Source organism: Martes martes (genome assembly GCF_963455335.1).
Source record: "Martes martes genome assembly, chromosome: 13".
Taxonomy (NCBI): Eukaryota; Metazoa; Chordata; class Mammalia; order Carnivora; family Mustelidae; genus Martes; species Martes martes.
Window position 1 is genome coordinate 62957995 of NC_137901.1, and position 23608 is coordinate 62981602.

Consider the following 23608-nt stretch of genomic DNA (forward strand, 5'->3'; position numbering starts at 1 on the left):
GAAATAATGAGCTTATAGTAAAAATATGGACAAAATGCATAAGGAAACAAGGCTCCATTAGTAAGAGCCAGCAGTAAAACAGAGTAAACTCAGATCTGCTAGAGGGACCGTGGGTATTGGAATTATCAGGCATGGAATGTAAAATTATGTGTAATGTGTTTAAATACCCCAAAAAAGATCAAGCAGATTATTTTTTAGAGGTTTTAGTTATTTGAGAGAGAGAGAGAGAGAGACCCAAGAAAGCACAAGCAGGGGTAGAAGGGGAGGGACAAGCAGACTCTCTGTTGAGTGGGGGGCCCGACATGGGGGTTGATCCCAGGACCCTGAGATCACGACCTGAGCCAAAGTCAGATGCTTAACCAACTGAGTCATCCAGGAGCCCCTCAAACAGATTTTTAAAAATACCAAATACCTGATAAATAAAAAATGAAGTTCTATAATTGGATTTGAAGTAAACTCCAAATGGGTTTAGGGGCATTAGAGAATAAGAATTGAAAGATGCATGTGAAGAAATTGCAAGAATGTAGCCAAGACAGGTGAAAACTGTGAAAGAGTTTAAGATCTATACAGGTTGAAGGTAGACCTAATCAGAGCCTCAGAGAGAGCAGGGAATGAGACATTATTTGGAGGGGAAATGATGGAGATTTTAGCAGAACTGATGGTATTCTAGTTCTGAAATCTAGGAAACCCAGCAAATCCCAAGTAGGATGAATTTTTTAAAACCACCTTTAGCCACATTATAGCAAAACTATGGAACATCAAAAAAAATTTTTTAAATACTCAGAAGATAGATTACCTATAATGAATATAAATTAGACTGACAGCAGACTTTTCAGCAGCCTCAGTAGAAGCCAAAGGATATGGGATGATATGACTTCAGAGTACATTAATGAAAAGTTGGAAATAAAAGAATTTTTAAAAGTTAGGCAAATGTAAACCTAAAGATGCTGGTATTATATTGATATTATATGTTAATATAGTATGACATTTTATGTTTTTATATATATTTTCTATATTTAAAGCATGCAAAATAGACTTTGATATAAAAACCATTATTGAGGGACACCTAGTTGTCTGTCAGTTAAGCTTCTGCCTTCTGCTCAGGTCATGATTCGAGGGTCTTGGAATTGGGTCCCACATCGAGCTCCTTGCTCAGTGGGGAGCCTGCTTCTCCATCTGCCTGCCACTCCCCCTGCTTATGCATGCACACGCTCACTCTCTCTCTGACAAATAAGTAAATAAAATCTTTAAAAAAAATTATTGAAGTAGAAAGGGCCAGTAAGTAATCCCCACTTATCCTTGATTTCATATCCTGTGGTTTCAGGTGTCATGGTTAACTATGGTTTGTCTGAAAGTAGATAATGTGTCAGAAGGTCCGTTATAGCCTAACACTATGTCTCAATGCCTACATCATTCACCTCACTTCTTATTATATAGGCATTTTAGCATCTCACATCATCACGGGAAGGGTGAGTATGGTACAATAAGATATTTTGAGAACAAGAAACCACATTCACCTAAATTTTATTTACAATATATTGTTGTAATTGTTCTGTGTTGTCATTAGTTATTGTTAATCTCTTACTGTGCTTGATTAATAAAGTTTATCATAACTGTGTATGTACAAGAAAAATATATAGGGCTTGGAACTATCTGTGGTTTCAAACTCCCACTTGGGGTCTTGAAATGTATTACCTGATGATGAAATATTCAGCTCACTAGGAAGATAATTCTGAACCTGTATATACCTGTAATACAGTTTCAAAATATGTAAGGCAACAGTTGACAAAACTACAAGAAAACACAGGTAAATTCACCATCTTGGGAGATCTTAACATACCTCTCCAGGTAATTGATAGAACAATTAGCTTAAAAATGACAATATTGAATAATTTTTCTTAAATGAGCATATTAAAAAGTATTCATAAAGACAGTAATAAATATATTTTTAAAAGTAAATAAAAACATTATAACCGTTGACAGTTAATGTGAATTTTATAAGCTTACTGAAATGAATTTACATATATTGAACAAGTAGATGTGGTTCTTAAAGAAGGAAAACAAATCAGGAGACAAATAAATGAAAAGGTAAACTGCTATAGTCCTATCCACTCAACCATGATAAACGCTTGATGTAAATTCATGAATGATCACATTGTACTGAAAGACATTGGGGTACCTGGGTGGCTCAGTTGGTTAAGCATCTGCGTGCAGTTCAGGTCATAATCCCAGGTCCTGGGATTGAGCCTATTTTGGGCTCCCTATTCAGCACAGAGCCTACTTCTCCATCTGCTGCTCCCCCTGCTCATGTGTTCTCTCCCTCTCTCATAAATAAATAAAATCTTCAAAAAAAAAAAAAAAGACATCAGTTTTACCCACTTTACTCAAATTTACTGCAGTACCAGTAAAATTCTGTTTGTTTACATATGAAACTTGACAGGAAGATTTTAAGTTTTAAATCAAAAAGATAAAAGTCCAAAATAGTCATTGCTAACACAAATAATAAATCACTCAAGAGGTAAGAATAGGTTTTGGGATGGCAAGGTACTTACTCTGACTAGAATTATAAAATTAAATCAAGACATTATGGTTTGGGCAAGAAATAGAGAAATGGACCATTATAGTAGAGGAAAAAAACCCTAAAATATACCCACACAGGGGCGCCTGGGTGGCTCAGTGGGTTAAAACCTCTGCCTTCGGCTCAGGTCATGATCTCAGGGTCCTGGGATTGAGCCCCGCATCGGGTTCTCTGCCCAGTGGGGAGCCTGCTTACTCCTCTCTCTCTCTCTGCCTGCCTCTCTGCTTGCTTGTGATCTCTCTCTGTCAAATAAATAAATAAAATCTTTAAAAAAAATATATATATATATATACCCACACATATGTAAAATATTTATTTATGACAGAGTGGCTATGCAGATGGAAATAATAGACTTGAGTAAAATGATGTTGGGACAAATGATTATAGGGGTAAAAATTAAAATTGGATCTCTATAACACACAATGTGAAGATTTAAATATAAAGTCGAAACTATCATGTTTTTACAGTTATGTTTAAAAGAAAAATATAGGGGCACCTGGGTGGCTCAGTGGGTTAAGCCTCTGCCTTCAGCTCAGGTCATGATCTCAGGGTCCTTGTATCAAGCCCTGCTCAGGCTGCCTGCTCAGCAGGGAGCCTGCTTCCCCCTCTTTCTCTGCCTGCTACTCTGCCTACTTGTAATCTCTCTCTGTCAAATAAATAAATAAAAATCTTTTTAAAAAATAAATAAAAGAAAAATATATTTGTGGTCTAATAAATACATAAGCCAGTTGCAAAAATACATAACCATTTGAAAAACTAGTAAATAGGACTATGTTAAACTTAAGAACTTTATCATAATAAGATGAGAAAAGGGGAAGCTACAAACAGATGATGTTTGCAACATACGTAACCAACAAAAAACTAGCATGAAGAACATATAATGAAAGAAGAACTCAAACAACCTGAGAGAAAACTGAGCAAAGCACTTTAGCAATCCTTCAGCAAGAGGAGAGACAGCTGCAAGTCTAAGGCAAGCATGCAGCCTCATCCGCCATCAAGGAAGCACAGTCTGGCCATTGTGTACCATCCTTTTCCTCCTGCAGAGCCGAGGCTATCTAGCTCTCCTAATCAGCCTTGATGAGTGTAGAGCAGCTGGGCCTCTTACGTCGTGCCCTGTTGGGAATGTGTGTTCCTCTTGGGAAGCAGTGCCTGTTAGAGTGTTTCCACTCTTGATTCTGAACCTTGAAGAAACTCGTCTCACGTGTATCAGGAGACACGTGCAAGAATGCACAAAGCGGCACTATTTCCAATAGCAAAGATCTGAGAGCGGTGTAGATACCCATCTGTAAAAGGGCTGTGGTACTGTCATCCAGCGGAGTACCATGTCACGGTGGGAGGGAATGCTACACAACAACATGGGTGAATCTTGGACCTAATTTTTTAATACTTTTTCCCCCTTCTTTTTAACTTTACAGTTAAATTGGTCTTTTGTGGGGGACGTACAATACTAGGAATTTCAACACATACCTAGATTCATGTACATAACCACCACAGTCTGCGTATAGAACAGTTTCCTGACTATGAAACTCCCTCGTGTGAGCTACCCTTTACAGTTACATCCCCCGTACCCCTGACAATCACCCATCTCTGATTCATCACCATCAATCCAGTTGTGCCTTTTCAAGAATGTCATGTAAGGGGAATCACGTAGTATGCAGTCTTTTGAGGCTTGGCTTCTTTCACACAGTGTAATTCCTTTGAGATCCATCTAAGCTGGGTGCATCAATAATTTTCTTTTATTGCTGCATAGTGTTCTGTGGTATCAATGTACAACAGTTTGTTTATCCACTTGCTCATTGAAGGACATTTGGATTGCTTTCGGTTTGGGGTTCTGTGAATACAGCTGCTGTAAATGTTTGTGTCCATATTTTTGAACACACCTAGCAGTTGCTGAGACATATGGTATATGTATGCTTAACTGTTTAAGAAGCTGCCAAATTATTGTTTTCCGGAGTGACTGTACCATTTTGCATTCCCACCAATTCCAGTTGCTCTACACCTTCACCAGCACTTGGTATTATTGATATTTTTTATTTTAGCCGTTCTATTAAGCGTATAGTGGCACATCATTGTAGTTTTAATTTGCACTTCCCTAATGGCTAATAATGTTAAACAACTTTTCCTGTGCTCACTTGCCCTCCATATATCCTCTTGGGTGAAGTGTCTCTCAGATCTTTTGCCCTTTTTTAAAATTGGCTTATTTGGTTTTTCACTGTTGAGTGTTGAGAGTCCTTTATACATTCTGGATATAAGTCTTTGTGGTGTTTTTTTTTTTTAAGATGTTATTTATGTATTCGAGAGAGAGAGAGAGCATGAGAAGGGGGGGGGTCAGAGGGAATAGCATACTCCCTGCGGAGCAGAGAGCCCAATGCGGAACTCCAGGATCATGACCTGAGCCGAAGGCAGTTGCTTCACCAACTGAGCCACCTAGGCGCCCCACAAGTCTTTTGTTTTATATGGGATTTGCAAATATTTTTTTTCCCAGTGTGGAGTTTGTCTTTTTATTCTCCTAGTGGTATCATTTGCTTATCAAAAGTTTTCATTTGGATCAACTCCAAGTCAGATGTCTCTCTTGTGGATTGTGTTTTGGTGGTAAGAACTCTGTGCCTAATCCCAGGTCAAAGATTCTCACTGAATTCCTTCTAAGAGTCTTGCAGTTTTACATTTTACATTTAGATATGTGGTCCATTGTCCAACAACATGTGAAGTTTAGGTTCATTTTTTTGCATGTGGTTTTACAGTCATTCCAGTGTTATTTGTTGGATCTGTTCTGCATTGGATTCCTTTTGCATCTTTGCCAAAAATCACTTGGCCAGGTAGTGTGATTTCTCCAACTCTATTCTTTTTTTTTTTTAATAAGATTTATTTATTTATTTATTTGACAGAGATTACAAGTGGGCAGAGAGGCAGGCAGAGAGAGAGAGGAGGAAGCAGGCTCCCCGCTGAGCAGAGAGCCCGATGCGGGACTCGATCCCAGGACCCTGGGATCATGACCTGAGCCGAAGGCAGAGGCTTTAACCCACTGAGCCACCCAGGCGCCCCACTCCAACTCTATTCTTGTTCAAGATTTAGAATCAGCTTTGTCTGTATCAACCGGGAAACCTTCTGGAATTTTGAGTGGAATTGCATGAGATCTGTAGACCAGTTTGGGGACAGTTGGTATCTATTGTGTTGAGTATATACAATATGTCTCCATTTATTTAGATCTTTAATTTTTCTCATCAGCTTTTTATATTTTTCAGCATATAGATCATGCACATGTCTTATTAGGTTTATACCTAAATATTTCATGTTTTGGGAGCTATCGTAAATAGGTAGAAGGGGGGTTTTTTGGTTTATAATTGTACATTGCTAGTATACAGAACTATGACAATGGTTAACCTTGTATCTTGATATCTTGCTAAGTTTACTTATTTATCCTAGGATTTTTTTTTTTCAAAGATTCCTTGGAACTTTCTGTCAGTCATTTTGCCTGCAAATAGTGACAGTTTTATTTTTTCCTTTCTAATCTAGATGTTTTTTACTTATTTTTCTTGCCTAATTGCCTTGACTAGAGCCTCCAGTAGAATGTTGAATAAAAGTGGGGAAAGAAGACATTATCTTGTTCCTGATCCTGAGGGGAAGCATTCAGTCTCTCACCATTGAGACCTGTGGATATTTTGTAGATAGGCTTCATCAGATTGAAGAAGTTGCCTTCTATTTCTAGTTTGCTCAGAGTCTTTAACATTAATGGGTGTTGGATTTTGTCATATGCTTTTTCTGAATCAACAGTATGATCATGTTGTTTTTCTTTTTTAAATTCTTAATATGGTACATTAAATTGATTTTCCCCCCAGATCTTTAAATGAGACAAAAGAAAACAAATTTTGTAAGATGTATCTGGTATGATTAAAGGAAAGTTCAGAAACATGCAAAACTATCTATATTGCTTAGATATAGTTTTTTAAAAGACTGTTTTCGACAGAGAGCATAAGAAGGGGGAGCAGGAGAGGGAGAAGCAGACTCCCCACTGAGCAAGGAGCCCAGTGTCGGGCTGGATCCCAGGATCCAAAACCAGACGCTCAACTGACTGAGTCACCCAGACACCCCTAGATATACAATTTATTTATATGGTCGAACTATAAAGAACCACAAAGAGCTAATAGGGGCACAGTTCAGGAAAATAGTTACCTGTGAATTGGGAACGAAGGCAGCTCCTGGAGAAGCTGCAGCAGCCCTCCAGGGATTGGTGGTTTTCTGATTTCTCCTACTTGTTGCTTTCTCAAGACTTTGGACTATATATACTTCATAAATACTTTGTTGTATCTATTCATCAGTCATATGTGTGTGTGTTTTAAATACTTTTAAATCGGGGACCTTGGGCTGGTCAACCTGCCAAAGAGTGTTATGTACAGCTTTCATTCCTGTGACACTGTGCTGACCACCACCTTTCCTAAGGAATCTCCAGAATCTGCTGATCCTGACTGCCATCAAGGCGGACCGCACGCGGGTCATGGAATACATCAGCCGCCTGGACAACTATGATGCCCCAGACATTGCAAATATCGCCGTCAGCAGTGCACTGTATGAGGAGGCCTTCGCCATCTTCCGCAAGTTTGATGTGAACGCCTCAGCAATCCAGGTGAGCTTCTGAGTGCTGTCATGGTAGACCTAGGGACCTCTGCCACACTGTGTCCTCATCATCACCAAGGGTGTCACACCTCTGGTTGTTCAGTGTGTCTCTCCGATCCTTGTGCTCTTTTCTGTTCATCAGTAACCCATCTTTCCAGGCCATTGCCTCCTACTCTGCTGGTGCTCCTGCTGTGTGGCAGTCACCCTCACTTGCTGGTCATTCCTCTAGACTTGGGTACCTGAATCAAGGTCATGTGATCAGCCCTGGTGACTGAGGTGTCTGATTCTCAGAGGCCCTCACACATGATGACTATTTCAGTCCTTCACCCCCTTCTGCCTCAGTTCCCCAGAGCAGTCCCACCAGCCCTCCTGCCTACCTTCAACCCCACCAAGAGCCCTTCCCTTAGCCCTCCTCCCTTTCCTACCAGCCTGTTGGCTTTTTCTGGTTTTATTTCCAAAAATTATAAACCATGGGACATAACACAATAAAAAAAATTATAAACGAAAGTAAGAAATTTTAGGGTTAAGTATAAAAAAAAGTTTCCCAATTTTTACATAATGTGCTTATATTACTTTATAATGAAAACCATAAATACAATAAACAGTTAAGATGAAATAAAATAAACCATGAGACAGATCACTTTAACTGCTGTCTTTCTAGATTCTTTATGTCTTTGCCTCTTTCCCTTACCATTTTTACCATTTTTCTGTACCTGCCCGTGAAATCTCACATCTCCTCTTTTTGGTTCATACCTGGTCTATGGCCTTGCTCTGAGATCAAACTGTATTAGGGGCAGCTGCTGCGCCTGAGCCCTTCAGACTCCTTCAAGCCTGCTTTTTGTCTGCTGAGCTATCTTATTCCCCACAGTAGCTCCTTTTTACACCCTCTATGCCCCGAGGCAACTCCCATGTCATTCTCCTGGCCCAAAAAGCTAAGCTTGACTGTCTCTCATTTCTTTATGCCCTTTGTTGGGAGTGTCTCTTCTTCACTTGGCATCTTCCGCCTGTACAGTATAGGTCTTATCCTTTTCCTCCATTCATCATCTGAGAAATACTTAATGTCCAGTTGCTTTGGACTGAATTGAAATGGTCATGCAACTTTAGGCAAAATGTAGAACTGAACAAAAATCTGTCTGCTCCTTGGAGCTGACTCAGTGTTGTGAAGAATGAGAGCCCTCTTGTAACCCCTAGGTCCTGATCGAGCACATTGGAAACCTAGACCGAGCATACGAGTTTGCAGAGAGATGCAATGAGCCTGCTGTGTGGAGTCAGCTGGCCCGCGCCCAGCTCCAGAAAGACTTGGTGAAAGAAGCCATCGACTCCTACATTAGAGCTGATGACCCTTCCTCTTACCTTGAGGTCGTTCAGGCTGCCAGCAGGAGCAGTAAGCTAACCTCCTCTCCCCAAGGCTCTGCTTCTCACTGGTGTGAAGCCTGGCTGGAAAAGGGTGTGGCCTCCCAGGCTTCTGCACGTGTTACCCATCCAGAGATACTGGGGACACGGCTAAGCGAAAGTTTTCCAGAAGAATCTATTACTCTTATTCTGTTAATGACACTAACTCTTCAGCTGACTGTTAATTAGACACTAGCTCTTTGGTTGACAAGATAGATTAAGCACAATGGATAGCACTATCATGATAATTTTAAGGTCATAAACTTAGACACAGAGCTTCTTCTGGCCTTTCCAGTTAACTGTGGTACTCCCTTTTCCTGGGGCTACAATAATCATCCTGTCTCCTGGTGAAGTCTTTACTTGGTGACATGGAACTTTCCATGTGGAAACCTCCATGTGGTTCTGCTCTTTTCATCTCTCCCACCTAGGATATGGCTCTGTGTAGCAGCCAAACAAGTCCTTCTAGACTTTACCTGGAGTCCAAGCCCTCACTGAAGTAGAGTGGGAGATTAAACATCTTAACTAGGGACAAAATGGGAGGAGCTGCACCTCCTGTTTAAACTTAGCAGCTCTGGATTAACCTGTTTTTGTTTTCTGTCTTTAGACAATTGGGAGGATCTGGTTAAATTTCTACAGATGGCCAGGAAAAAGGGCCGTGAATCCTATATAGAGACTGAACTTATTTTTGCCCTGGCTAAAACCGGCCGTCTGTCTGAGCTAGAAGATTGTATTAATGGACCCAACAATGCTCACGTCCAGCAGGTAGGCCATGCCCTGGGAACCACAGACTGCTCCAGGCAGGTTCAGGGATCACTCCCTAGAGTGGTGCAGATCTTTGACACGGAGAAACAAGCCACACCGTGACTTAAGTCCTGTGTTAGTGTCACTGATATGGAAATTAAGGCCCTTGGCTGTGCACACCAGAGTGAGTCTTCTAGAAAAAGGTGTCAGGACCATGTGCCAGTATTCTGGCTGTTATCACTGAAGAGTAAAGTGAACTGAGTAACTGGCCAGGTAGAAGAGGTGTGTTGGAAATCAATAGCTTTTCCATATGTCAGCAATTACCAGATAACGGGAAGAATATTTTTTAAAGTAGGAATAACACCAAAATGTTTAAGCAAACCTCAAGGAAAAATGTTAAATAAAACTTTAAAGTCTCCTATTTCCTGGGATAAAGTGTTAACCCCTAGAAAAAGTGATGGAGATGAAAGGAGAATGGACTATATTCTAACCCCACTTGAAAGAATATACACATTTTACTGAAATAAATAACACAAAAGTGGACTTTGGATTCTTTATTTCAAAGTAAGATCCAGTTAACTGTTGGAAATTAGACTGGAGTTTTGAAAGAGCTTGAAAGTTCATCAGGAGAATTCTGTTATGAATTCAGAGGGAAATTTTAGACAAGGCTTCATTTTCTTACACCTTTATTAGTTTTCTGATTATAAAGGCAATTTTAAAAGTTATGGTCACTGATTAAAACAACACTTGGTAAATACAGGCAAGTGAAAGAAAAAGGAATAGTACTGCCCAGTCCTTATCTCTGAGTCCTTAACCACATAGGAGTGATTTAGTACAGAGAACAAAATCACTGCTAGGCTTGCTGGGCCCCTGACATGGAGCGGGGAAGGCTAAGTGAGGCTAAGTGAGGACCACAGATGCAGCAAGGGGGCAGACTCAGTCCCAGTGCTTCTGGAAGGGCTCTTCTGCTTGTGTCTGTCTCCTCAAGTTTTGGGAAGCCAGGCACTCCAGCTTGAGCTGCTGGAGATTTGGGGAGAGAAGACAGGAAATGAATGATGGACAAGGAGCAAGTACCTGAGCTCAGGGAGTAGGGTTGCTAGTGTTGCGAGTTCTTCTAGGGTCACCATCATGAAGTTCGAGAGAGCCCAGGCGGCACTTTGGGTTTCAGCTATCTGAATTTAGCTCTGCAGTCTTGGGTGTAGAGTTGGCAGAGAACATCTCTGGGCAGGACTGGGATTTGGCCGAGTGAGTACAGGCAAGTACAACCAAGAGAGTGAGTGTAGAGCCCCATGGCTTGCCAACACCAGCAAGCCAGGAGGAGAGTTAGCTGGGCACAGATGGGGATGGTGGGCAGGAGTTGGGGTGTCTGGAGGTCAGTGAGCTGGAAAGGAGGGGAGGCAGCAGGCAGAGAGTAGGTTCTTATGCCAGGTTTCCCAGGGTTGGCAGCTGACAGTGACTGGCTGTTGTCATGAGAGACACCAGGTCCTCGGAGCTAAAGCTGTCAGGGAATGAGAGAGATCTATGGATGTCAGCAAGAACCAGGGCTGGCGTGTGGTCTCTGGCAGGCTGTCCTCTGGTGGGTAGCTGTGAGTGGGGAGGAAGGGACCAGCCTGGAAGCAGCAAGGAGCACACCTCTGAGGCCAGGCCCACTGGGGAGCAGATCTGGGAGATGACAGCCAGCAGACACAGGAGCAGGCGATGGAGAATGGGTCCAGGGCCTGAGGGGCACACTTCATCCTTCAGTAGCTCTGTGGTTGCCCAGGGTGCTGTGTGATCAGAAAGATACTCACCTTCTTTGAAAACAGAAACACCCCTGCCACTTAGGAACTTTAGACCATCTCTGAGGAATCTTCCCATTTAAGAAGGTCACAGCAAAGCTATCTGGTTGTTCATAGGTTGGAGACCGCTGTTACGAGGAGGGAATGTATGAGGCCGCCAAGCTGCTGTACAGCAGTGTTTCTAACTTTGCCCGCCTGGCTTCCACCCTCGTACACCTTGGGGAGTATCAGGCAGCGGTGGACAGCAGCCGCAAGGCCAACAGCACGCGGACGTGGAAGGAGGTAAGCATAGAAAGTCTCCAGGTGACCACTGGTCTCTCTATCCTTTCCTCCTTGTCCTTCCTTCCTCCACACCCTTGTGTCAGATGGGATGCATCTGGATGCCTGTCTTGTGTAGGCAGGGTTCCGAGTCTTCTGGGAAGGCTCAGAGAACCTTGTAAGCTAGCATTTGTGGTTGAAGCAAAGTCCCTGGAGAGTTCTGTGTTGGACCAGTCAGTTCCCAGAAGCTGACTTAATAGCATGGAATTAATCAGCATGAGAAGTACTGTCCTAATTTAAGATATTTTTAAAAAACCACATTATTAGTGGTATTATCAGTGTAAATTGGCACTTTAGTCTTTTGTAGTAAATTGGAAGGGCACATCTTCTAGCTCTCTGATAATATCGGAATTATCTGTAAGTAGAAAAAATATTGTGAAGAGAGGTGCAAAACATTTGGCTTCAGTGAATCTCTGAAGTACTGTTTGATAAAAGATTAAAATCAACATGAATGTCCAAAATCAAGGGCAGGGTTAAATAGTGTACATATTGCAACTCTACCAAAATGAATAGGCAGGGTTTGGGGAAGGGAGGTTTCAAGTATTCCGTGAGAAAAGTAAGTAGAATGTCCAGGGTAATTCTATTCTGGGTGTGAGTATGGGAGAGAGAGATTTCACAAGAAAAACAGCAGATAACAATTGTGTCCTGAAGTAGTGACCAGTTATCTCTGGGTTGTGGGGTTATTTTTGTTTATTTGGGTTTTCTGCCTTGTCTACCAGGAAAACACATGCATATATATATATATAGAAGATGGGGAGGTAGGGAAACTTCAAGAGAAGCCAGCTTTGCCTGTGGGTATGAGGTCCGTCTTCAGCCATTAAAAGAAGAGCAACTTAGGGATGCCTGGGTGGCATCTGACTTTGGCTCAGGTCATGATCTCAGGGTCCTGGGATTGAGCCCCAAGTGGGGCTCCCTGCTGAGTGGGGAATCTGTTTCTCCTCTGCCCCTTCCTCTGCTCGTGTGTTTCTCTCTGTCTCTGTCTCTCTCTCTCTCTCAATAAATAAATAAATAAAATCAAAGGGAGGGAGGGATGAAGGGAAGGAAGGAAAGAAAGCAACTCAGGGGCCCCTTCTGAGTTTTTTTGAGCAGAAGCCCAGGAGGCTTCTTTTACTTTCTAGAACTTGTTATCATTAAGTGTACATACCACAGAGTGCCTAAAACAAATGCTCAGTTTAAAAAATATTAATTAAGGTAAGCTCCTCCCACATAAACAGCACTCAGATGATCTGTGCTCCCTTTACCATTATTCTTGAACTTTGTTAAACCATTTTCAAACCCTGAACCTGCAATTCCAGCATTGCTTTTGTGTCACCTAAAGAGACCTTCACGCCTCAGGGCTTAGAAGTAATGCATGAGCCCTTTTCTCTCCATGGTCTCAAATACCCCCATGGCCTGCACATTAAAAATGTCATTATTTTTTCCCCCAGTCTCACACATCTCACCTTCCAATTATTTACTTGTTCAGAATCTAACTTTAAAAACCCTGTTTGCTGTTATTTGTGCATTTATAGTTGCATCCCTGGCTTGTGGCGCTGTGCCCTGTCTGGGGAACACTCACACTGTCTGGCCTTCCCTCCCATAGGTGTGCTTTGCCTGCGTGGATGGGCAGGAGTTCCGCCTTGCACAGCTGTGTGGTCTTCACATTGTCATTCACGCAGATGAGCTGGAGGAGCTGATACGCTATTACCAGGTAACTAGTCTTTGGCCAGAGATGATCTCTGCTGGCAGTGGAGATGACAAGTGACCCCTAAACACGCCACATAAAGGGACCCTCATCCCCTCAGTATGTGTCACGTCCACAGGTAGGCATATGAAGCACTGTCTCTATGGGAAAGTCTTTCCATGTGCTAGACAACCCATCCACAAATCAGATTGGTTGTTAGATATCCTGGACCTCACAGCTGGCTGGTATTTGTGTTTTTTAAGAGTACTCCCCCCTCTTCTTGTGTCCTTGGGCCTTCAGAAGCCTAGCCAGTGGCTTAAATGTGTGAATAACCCTTAGGTAACTTTCTGGGAACACTGGACCAGTCATAGCCGAGACACAGCCCATACCTCAGAGTGTGTGGCTCACAGAGGGTATGATTATCAGGTACCATAGAGACAGAGGACATGCACTAGTCTGGGGTAGGGAACCCCAGGCGGCCTTTGAAGAGTGGGAGCTATCTGTGTTGGTGTCATAGTTCCTCTCTGCTGTCAAGTGTTTGATAGACATCAGTGTGTTTGGGGCCTGGACCTCTGTCTGTGGGAGTCCTGGAACTGCGTGTGTGGACGTGTGGGGTCTGCAGGGCAGACTGCAAATTGGATTTTGCTCAGCAGTGTTACTGTTCCCATAGAATTCAATCCCCAGCCCCCCGTCACTGAGAGGATAGTAAGGGCTATGGGGGGACTTGGAGAGTTGCAGGGTTCAAGGGCCTGTGAGCTTCTGAAAGTGAGGGCCACTGGAGTCTAAAATGTCAAGCTAGGCTGGATGACTTCTCAGTGATATATGCTTTCCTATTCCACAGAAGTTCAAGAAATAAAACTGTAAAGTAAACAGGGAAAGTAGTAAAGCTGACAATATTTCATTTGTTCAGCAAGTGTTGGAGTACCTGCTGTATGCTGGGTGTTATTCTAGATAATGCTATCAGTAAACAAAACAAAAACCCTCATTCAGTTGAATTTATATTCAGTGAGGTTGACAGACAGGCAACAAACATCATGTTTGGAAGTGATGAGTTACAGGGGCAGTGAAGCCTATTTGGGGACCAGAAGTGCCTGGGTGAAACTTCACAAAGGGGCCATCAAGGTCACACTAATTGAGAGGGGGACCCTGAGAGGGGGACCTGGAGAAACTGAGGGGCCTGGTCATGGGGGTGTTTGAAGGAAGGGTCAGCAGACACGGCAGGTCCAGAGGCGAAACATGCCAAATAATTGGGGAAGGGCCCCGGAAGGAATGTGAGGGAACACAGGCCATTATGAAGGACTCACAGCAGGACATGGAACCTGAAGGTAAGGGGCCATTCTGGCTTGCTTGTTGAGAACAGCCTCTTCTAGGAACAGACCAACAGGTGGCAACCAGGAGAGCCCTGGGGCAAGTGATCTGGGGTAAGAAGTGATCAGGCAGTCAGGTTTGAGGGGTTTTGAGTGTGCAGCTGAGTCAGTATGCAAGTAGATTGTGTGTGGGTGAGAGAAAAAAGTCAAGGATTATTCCATTTATTTTGGGCCTGAACATCTAGAGCTAGAGTTTTCACTAGTGGACATGGGGAAGACTAAAGGCAGAGACTGGTGGAAGGGAAGGATGGGGATTAAGTTTTGGACATACCAAGTTTGAGCTGCCGGTTGGATGTTCACATAGAGGTGTCGGGAGAGGCAGAGGGAAACAGGGCCTGGAGCTCAGAGAAGAAACTCAGCTAGAGAAGTGAAATAGGAGTCATTGGTTGACACACAGATGGGGCATAAAGACACACAACTTGAGTGAGGTCGTGGAGGGGTTGGGGGGAGCAGATAAAGAATAGCAGAAAGTGGGACGCCTGGGTGGCTCAGTTGGTTAAGCGGCTGCCTTCGGCTCAGGTCATGATCCCAGGGTCCTGGGATCGAGTCCCACATCGGGCTCCTTGCTCCGCAGGGAGCCTGCTTCTCCCTCTGCCACTCTGTCTGCCTGTGCGTGCTCTCTCTCTCTCTCTCTCTCTCTCTCTCTCTCTGACAAATACATAAATTAAAAAAAATCTTTAAAAAAAAAAAAAGAATAGCAGAAAGTGAGCCTAGGGCTCTCCAATGTGGGTTGGGGTAGAGTAAGAAGAAAGTCCAGAAAACAAGGTGTCTGTGCCCAGCGGGGAGGGACAGTCAGCCAGGCAAGGTGCTGCTGAGGGGTTTGCTGCAAAGAGTAGAAAAATAGGATGGCTATGGTAGGGGCCATGGAGTCAAGAAAGAGCATTTCAGGATGGGAGGATAAGCAGGATGTTTGCTAAAGGCAAGCTGTGGAGGGAGAAGCTGATGCCCAGAGAGAGAGGGACAGTTACTGGCCCAGCAGCCTCAGTAGGTAACAGATGCTGGCAGGGTCAACACAGGCATTTGCTTCTAATGGCTTCCTTTTCTCAGTGAAGCAGGAGTAAAGTTATCCACACCGTGCAGACAGGGAGTGAGGAGGGTGTGAAATTGTCCTCTGGGGGTGAACCCTGAGGTTTTCAGGCAATAATGTGATGGCAACCAGTCAGACTCAGCTCGGACACATCAGGTAGGCTGGAACCAGAGTGAGTAACTGAGAGGGAGCAGAGCTGGCCACCCCAGCCATGTTTACCCCTACAGCAAGCATATCTGTCGGTCTGTCAGGATCGGGGCTACTTTGAGGAACTGATCTCTCTGCTGGAGGCAGCCCTGGGCCTGGAGCGGGCCCACATGGGCATGTTCACAGAGCTGGCCATCCTCTACTCCAAATTCAAGCCTCAGAAGATGCCAGAGCACCTGGAGCTCTTCTGGTCCCGAGTCAATATCCCAAAGGTAATCTCTCCCTCTTTGAGGTTCTGGCTGCTGTTTGCATGTGTGGCACAAGCCCAGCCCTTGGCCATGGCTGTCCCCACAGGTGCTGAGAGCTGCAGAGCAGGCGCACCTCTGGGCAGAGCTGGTGTTCCTCTATGACAAGTACGAAGAGTATGACAATGCCGTCCTTACCATGATCAATCACCCTACTGACGCCTGGAGGGAAGGGCAGTTCAAGGATGTCATTGCCAAGGTAAGAGGGTGCCTGAGCACCAGCTCCTGTCTGCTTCTGGCTAGCCTGTCCTAGGGGCGGGCAGAATGAAGGCCAACGTGTGTTCCCTACAGTGTATTTGTATTTGCCTTCATCTTGTGAGTCTCACTGCCCTCTGTGCAGGTGGTGGTGATTCTGTAAACACAGAGGGAACAGATGCTTAGGAAGGGTAGTGACTGGCCTAGGCCCCAAAGCTAAGCTACAGGCAGGGCAGGGTCTAGGACCACTCTCTCTACCTCACTCCCACGCAGGGTCCTGAACAGCCAGACCCTGGTGTTTGCTCTTCCTTCTTCTCTGTCAGATTGGGACCCACCTCCACACCCCATCTATACCATTTCCTATTGTATTGTTTCATATTTTCTATTGCCTGGCATATTTTTTCTGCATGTCTCTCCCCTAAAACTGCTAGCCCCAGAGCAGCAGGCATACCTGCCTGGAGGTGGAGTCATGAGCCCAGATATGCTGGCCTCTGGGCCCCTGCTCTTCCTTGGAGCCTCCACCCTCCAGTAGTCTAGTTGGGCTAAACCAGGGTGCTAAACTGTTCCACCAGCTGCCAAATACTGTTGGAAGGTGTCAGGTCTGGGTGCAAGCACTGAGCAGGCCTCTGCTGTCTTGTTTCCGGGCTCAGAGTGGGCCCAGCTTCCAATTTTCTCCTTCTCTGTGAGATCTGTGTATTTGAAGGAAGGGGATGGAGCTTTCTGTCATCAGTCTCAGACATTTTGCCTTGAGTGTCCTTGTTTTATCCCAGTGGCCTTACATGAATAACTTGCCCACAGGTCTCTCCCATTTGCTATCTGTCAGTGAAAGACAGCATTTTGACTGTGTGTCGGTCCTGTTTCTCCTGGTAGGGTTTGGGGGGGCAGGCATGGGCTCCTCACCATCTAGGTCAGGGACTTGTCTGCCTTTGTTCCACATATGGCTGCTGAGGGCAAGGTGTGGGTGACGGGTGGGGTACCTAGCCAGGTCTCAGCCCCGGAGGTCACACATGGCAGTGCTATTCAGTGTGGTGGTATGTGAAATCAGTGGCCTTCTGCACATGTCCCACCCTATACAGGTCTGCAGGTTGCTGATGGAAGGATAGGCAGATTTCACATTCCTGTGACCCCAGCACACATGAAAAACATGCTGGAAAACCTATACCTGATCAATTCTAGATGTGCTTTTTTCACATGGAACTCAAATGATATCAGGGTACATTTTTAAAAAATATTTTATTTATTTGACAGAGAGAGACACAGTGAGAGAGGGAACACAAGCAGTGGGAGAGGGAGAGGGAGAAGCAGGCTTCCCGATGAGCAAGGAGCCCAATGCGGGGCTTGATCCCAGGACCCTGGGATCACGACCTGAGCTGAAGGCAGACACCTAATGACTGAGCCACTCAGGCACCCCTCAGGGTGCATTTTAAGGTTGACGACGTGCCATGGTTGAGGCGGCAGTGCTTTTTGTTTCTTAGCGGTGTCTGGAGTGCTATAAGCTGTTCAGGCAGCTGCTGTGGCCCATGACCCGAGTGCAGTCTACCTTGATGGTTGTCAGGATCAGAAGATTCTTGAGGAAAGATGGAAGTCAGCATGACATCTTGGGTCTGAGGTCACATGCTTGCAGACAAGAACATTTTTTTTTTAAAGATTTTATTTATTTGAGAGAGAGCGAGAGAGTGTGTATAAGAGCACAAGCTGGGGAGGAGAGGGGACAGAGAGCAGACTCCCCGCTGAGCAGGAAGCCCACCATGGAGCTCAATCCCAGGACCCTGGGATCATGACCTGAGCTGAAGGCAGATACTTCACTGATTGAGCCACCCAGGTGCCCTGACAAGACCATATCTTGTGGCAAAACAGTGTTCGCGCAACTGACAGCTGAGTTCTGTTCTTGGTGCAACACACCGATGCCTCTGCCTCTCTGACGCGTGAGAGACTTGTCAGTTCGCATGTGGAGGAGAGAGGGGGGTAGAGGACACCAGCTGGTGTGGTGGCCTGGCAGGGAGGACATTGTGGGCACATAACAGGAGAGCTTCAGAATCACTTGGCCATAGGACTGAGTGGTGGAGGGCCAGGCAGGGGTGACACAGACCTGGTTGCATCTCAGCCATTTGCCATCTCTGTCACTTTGAGCTAGTGTCATCACTGTGAACTCACTGACCCCATCCATAAAATGGACATGTTTCCTGCCTGCCAGGTGATCAGCAGCAAGTGCCTGGCCCACAGTAGGTGCTTCTCACAGATAGCACAGTAAGTGTCAGGACCAGAGCACCCTCACTGGTCACCCTTGAGCTCATGACAGAATCTTTGAGATTTTCTTCTTCAAAACAGGAATAATGCCCTGTCCCTAGTCCTGGGACAGGGGGGGCTGTCCTTATGAACTGCACAAGTGGGTATGACCTTGTTGGTGCTCCCCTCCGGTGCATGGCTCCAGAAGAGGGTGCCACACAGATGCCAGTGTCCTAGATGGGAGCAGTGGATGCTTCAGAGTGCCACATGTCACCGGACTGGTGGCTCAGCCCAATACAACACCCACCTGGAGTGGCTGGGCCAGGTCTTGTCCAGCTTCTCAGTCACTGCAGTGGGGGAATGGAGCATGGCCAGGTGTGCTCTGCCTTCCGCTGTTTAAGCAGAGGGATGTGGAGCACTCTGGCTATGCTTTAGTGAAGGCTGCAATGACTTGTTTAGAAGGCAGGGACAGTGTGCCCTTTCCCTTCCACCCCACCTTACGTCCCCACTCCCTTTCTGCTTGTTAAACATCTAGTCTGGCTGGAGACCTTTGATTGGATCCAGATACCATTGAGTAAAAGGGCCTGGCTATAAGATTAGCAGGTTCCAGAGCTCTGATGCAAGTGGATCACTGACAGGGGTAGCACCAGGGACCCCGGGGCCAGTCTAGGTCAGAATCTGTGGTGATAGTGAGTGCTCTGCTCTAAGAGGGGCACGTCCAAGTCAGGGGGTGGAGAGGAGGATAAAGTCAGTAACCAGCAAGCATACCAGTAATGAGCGGGGCTGTAGATAGTCCTCTTCCATGTGGTCTGCACATGTCACTGGGCCCACATTGTTGCTGGCTCACCTGGACCTAGTGTTGCTAGAAAGCTCCCACGGTGCCCACCCCCTCCGCCCAGCATGACTAATGTTTCTACACTTTGTGTGCACCCTTGGACCTCTGCATGTTCCCTTGGACATGCTGATCACCACAGACCTGGCACACGTCCTTTTGGAGGCAGGAAGCACCTTGCTGTCCTCTGAGCACCAGGCCCCACTGTCAGCAGGCTTGGGAGGGTGGCCTTCCTAGGGGCACAGGGTCACCCTGAAGCGACTCAGTCCTCTGCATAACAGGGCGCCCAGTCTGAACACCATGGTGTCTTGTCTGAGAGCAGTGACACATAATACTGTGCATTACAAATTTGCTTACAGCTCAGGCTTAGCTTTACAGGGAGGCTTGGGGGAATCTTGCCTGGATAAAACCATGTTTTAGTGTTTGGGTTTATCCTGGCCTGTTACCCCTCATTCATTCACTCAACATATATGAGCTGAGCATCAACCCTGCAACAAACAGATAGTAGGGCGAGACAGGAAACAAAGGTCTGCCTCTTAGGTCATTGAGGGGCAAGTGCTGAGGAGAAAAATGTCAGAGGTGGGAAAGCGGGCATGTTGGGAGGGAGAGGGAGTGTTTGGTCTTAAAGGGGGCAGTCACAACAACCCTCACTGATAAAGTGCATTTGGCCACAAACCAGAAGGAGTTACGGTGGAGTATGCTGCATCTGAGACATGTGGGCAGCAGCCTGGGGATTGACAGGGGCCAACCCTGTCTCCACTGTGGCTCTGTCTCCACTCACAGGTTGCCAATGTGGAGCTCTACTATAAAGCCCTGCAGTTCTATTTGGATTACAAACCTCTGCTCATCAATGACCTGTTGCTTGTGCTGGCACCCCGGCTAGACCACACCCGGACTGTTGGCTTCTTTTCAAAGGTGAGTGACCCAGCATTCCAGAGCCAGAGAAGGCTGTGTAGGGCCAAGGTCATGTAGGTCATCTGAATGGTAGTTCCTTAGCAAATAGTTTATTTTTATTTTTGTTAAAAGATTTTATGCATTTTGGGGGGCACCTGAGTGGCTCAGTGGGTTAAAGCCTCTGCCTTCAGCTCAGGTCATGATCCCAGGGTCCTAGATCGAGTCCCACATTGGGCTCTCTGCCCAGCAGTGAGCCTACTTCCCCCTCTCTCACTCTGCCTGCCTCTCTGCCTACTTGTGATCTCTGCCTGTCAAATAAATAAATAAAATCTTTAAAACAAAGATTTTATTCATTTTTTTAAAGATTTCATTTATTAGAGCAAGAGAACACGAACAGGAGGAGCAGCAGAGAGAGAGGGAGAAGCAGACTCCCCGCTGAGCAGAGAACCCAATTCGGGGCTCGAGCCCAGGACCCCAGGATCATGACCTGAGCCAAAGGCAGACACTTAATCCATTGAGCCACCCAGACGCCCTGTTCCTTAATAATTAGTTTTTTTAAATTGATCCCTAGAAAATGTAAAGATTAAATGTATCAAACTTCTTCATGTTTCGGATATAGCTTTGTATTTCAGCCAAAATATCCACAGATGAAACTGGCAATGTACTCAGTAACCCAGGCAGCCCTTCACGTGCTCATATGTGTAGGGCATTTCAGTTGTGGGTGTCCAGAAGGAGACGTGGCTGGCCCATCAGTGTGTCACAGGGACCCCAGCTCAGTGCCCTGATGACTTGCCTGAGTGCCCTAACCATTCTCTTGACTTGTCAGGCAGACCAGTTGCCTCTAGTGAAGCCTTACCTACGGTCAGTCCAGAGCCACAACAACAAGAGTGTGAATGAAGCCCTCAACCACCTACTGACAGAAGAGGAGGATTACCAGGTGGGTGTGGGGAAAGGAGCCCTCTTAGAGGGCAGTGGCTTCCCTTTGCCCCAGGCACCCCTGCAGCCAGTGTTGGGCACCCAGGGACTGCAGAGCCCCTCCTCACCTCAGCCCTCTTCTCCAAGGGCTGACCTGGCACAGGCGGGGTTGTAGGCCCCACAGGGCGCCCGAGGTGGGTTGGGAGAGGCCTTGCTGAGGCCATGGTGGCAGCAACCGGCAATGAGTAATTCCTGGTTGTCCACTCCACTGTGTCCCTCACCCATGGAACGGCCGGGTCTTCCTAGGGTTTGAGGGCATCTATTGATGCCTATGACAACTTTGACAACATCGCCCTGGCACAGCGGTTGGAGAAGCACCAGCTGATTGAGTTCAGGCGCATTGCAGCTTATCTATACAAGGGCAACAACCGGTGGGCCCAGAGTGTGGAGCTCTGCAAGAAGGACCGTCTCTACAAGGTTGGTTCCCAGTGCCCCACCTGCTCATGTGTGCCTCCTGGTGTTTGGGGGGGACGGGTGGTGAGATGGCCACAATCCCCTATCAGGAGATGCTTGTGGTGGGGACATGGAGGATAAAGTTAAGGGGGACGTGTTTGTAGAATGCAGGGAGAAGATCATTATCTGTCATTAACATAGAGCCTCTTCACAGTTATTTAGATCAGAAGACTAGCTCCTGTGGAGCTAAATCTTTCCCAGCAGGCATTTGTGAGTCTCACTTTATCCACACCGAGTGTGGCAGCATTCACTTGGCACTGACTTTGCTTTCTGTTGATCAAGATATGGGGAACGAAAACACCAACATGAAAATTACATTCATAATACTTGTTTCTGCCATTGAGCGGTGGCACAGTACCACCTTCAGGTCTGGATCTGGATCTGGGCATCTGACAGCCACGGTGGGCTGCTTGGAGAGATCCCAGGCCCTTGAAGGCATTGCCTTCGCTCCACCTGGCCTCAGCATCACCCCAGTGGGGTAAACTGCACTTGCATGAGAGGGCCATTGTCGTACTGTGCTGTGTGGCTAAGCTGATTTCCAAGGGTTCCTCATGCCACGAGCCTCTGAGGAGCCTTTTCTCAGGCCATGAGCTTGACCTAAACGTGTTACTTCCAGAACTGTCCTTGGCATTCCGGAGTTCCTTTCTAGGATGAGGACAGGCATCTCTCACAGCACATGGACCAACGCCACAGAACCGTGGACATCAGGGACACGTCAAGCTTCATCCCGACTGTTACCTCCAGTTTGGGATTGTTATATGACTTGTCCTCCTAGTGACAGTGCTCATGGTCCTTCCTCAGGTGCTGACAGAGGAACTCTGAGACAATCCGTCGGGGTACTCAGGCACTGGCACCAGGGGGAGGCAGTGGGGCTGCATGCAACACACCAGCGGGAAACTGCCCCTGACTTGGAGTTCCCAGCTGTCCCCTCCTGCCAGTGTACACACCAGGGTCTTGAATGCATGGCCCCTCATCACTAGTGCAGTGAGTGAGTGAGCGAGCAGTGCTGTGGGAGCTGCCAGCAGGGCATCTGGCCCCTTCCAACCAGCAATCCCACTCGGAGCAACGTGTGCCAGGAGGAAAACCCACAAGGACAAAGCCACAGGCAGAAAGTTGTGGGCATACTTTCCAGTGGCCTGGTTTTCAGTGAGGGTGACTGACCCCCAGGGAATGTTTGGTTGTCACACTGGACGAGTGGTGCTACATCTAGTAGGAGGAGGCCAGGGTGGTGTTAGAGAGCCCACAATGCACGGGCTACCCCCCCACACACACACAAGTGTCAGCCAGGCCTTGGCAGCAGAACCCGCCATGCATGGAAGTCCTGGGAGAGTGGGTCACGGTGTGCCACCTGGAGGGCTTGGTGAGTAGCCACTGCGGGCTTCTAGGACAGTCATAAAGCAATAAGAAGCATGTTTCCAGATTGCAGAGGTTGGTTGTAAAAGCACAGTCGGTGCTTGGCTGTCAGGTAAGCACTTTAAGGAGCCAGTGGAGTTGGGGGAAGGGTGGTAACTGCATGTGGGAAGCTGGGATTGTTACAACCAGTGGGACAGGTGGAGCATGAGGGGATGTGTTAGGACATGAGGAAGTCCAGGCTAGGGGCCCACACATAGGCGTGTGGGTTCACGGACCCCCTCGTGCCCATGACTGACAGGTGGAGCATGAGGGGATGTGTTAGGACATGAGGAAGTCCAGGCTAGGGGCCCACACATAGGCGTATGGGTTCACGGACCCCCTCGTGCCCATAAGGAGCTTGCAGAGGTATAGTCACAGACTGGGGACAGTGAAGGACAGGGTGAGAGCTTGGAGCAGGGCCTTGGCAAGTGCTGGCAGTGGTTTGGGAGGGAGGTTGAGGAATGGGGGACGAGGTAGAGAGGTGCGCCAGTAGTGACATGGGTCAGGTATGGTGATAAGAAGTGGGAAGGTGTGGGAAAATCTGAGATTCAAGCTTAGCTTCAGGATGCAGGGAGAGGGCACAGACTGAGAGATCATCTGTGGGGCTCATTGCCCCTGAATCCTCTAGGAAACTGCCATTGGACAGTTGGAGCACAAGGGTTCTGGAAATGTCCATTTTCTGATGATGGTGGTTGATGGTTTGAGAGTTTGTGA

General features: G+C 46.4%; 1 protein-coding gene across 2 annotated transcripts in view; it reads left to right on the top strand.

The window, feature by feature from the left end:
- CLTCL1 (clathrin heavy chain like 1) overlaps positions 1 to 23608 on the top strand; it is a gene marked incomplete at its 5' end in the record, with an annotated part of 96588 nt that overhangs the window by 67243 nt on the left and 5737 nt on the right. For both annotated transcript variants that reach the window (XM_080821231.1, XM_080821230.1), the window contains 10 exons: positions 7016 to 7199; positions 8381 to 8573; positions 9186 to 9343; positions 11218 to 11382; positions 13001 to 13108; positions 15727 to 15894; positions 15977 to 16126; positions 19964 to 20095; positions 20901 to 21011; positions 21296 to 21466. In XM_080821231.1, coding sequence (XP_080677357.1) covers positions 7016 to 7199; positions 8381 to 8573; positions 9186 to 9343; positions 11218 to 11382; positions 13001 to 13108; positions 15727 to 15894; positions 15977 to 16126; positions 19964 to 20095; positions 20901 to 21011; positions 21296 to 21466 — 1540 coding nt within the window. The remainder of the gene's footprint in view (positions 1 to 7015; positions 7200 to 8380; positions 8574 to 9185; positions 9344 to 11217; positions 11383 to 13000; positions 13109 to 15726; positions 15895 to 15976; positions 16127 to 19963; positions 20096 to 20900; positions 21012 to 21295; positions 21467 to 23608) is intronic.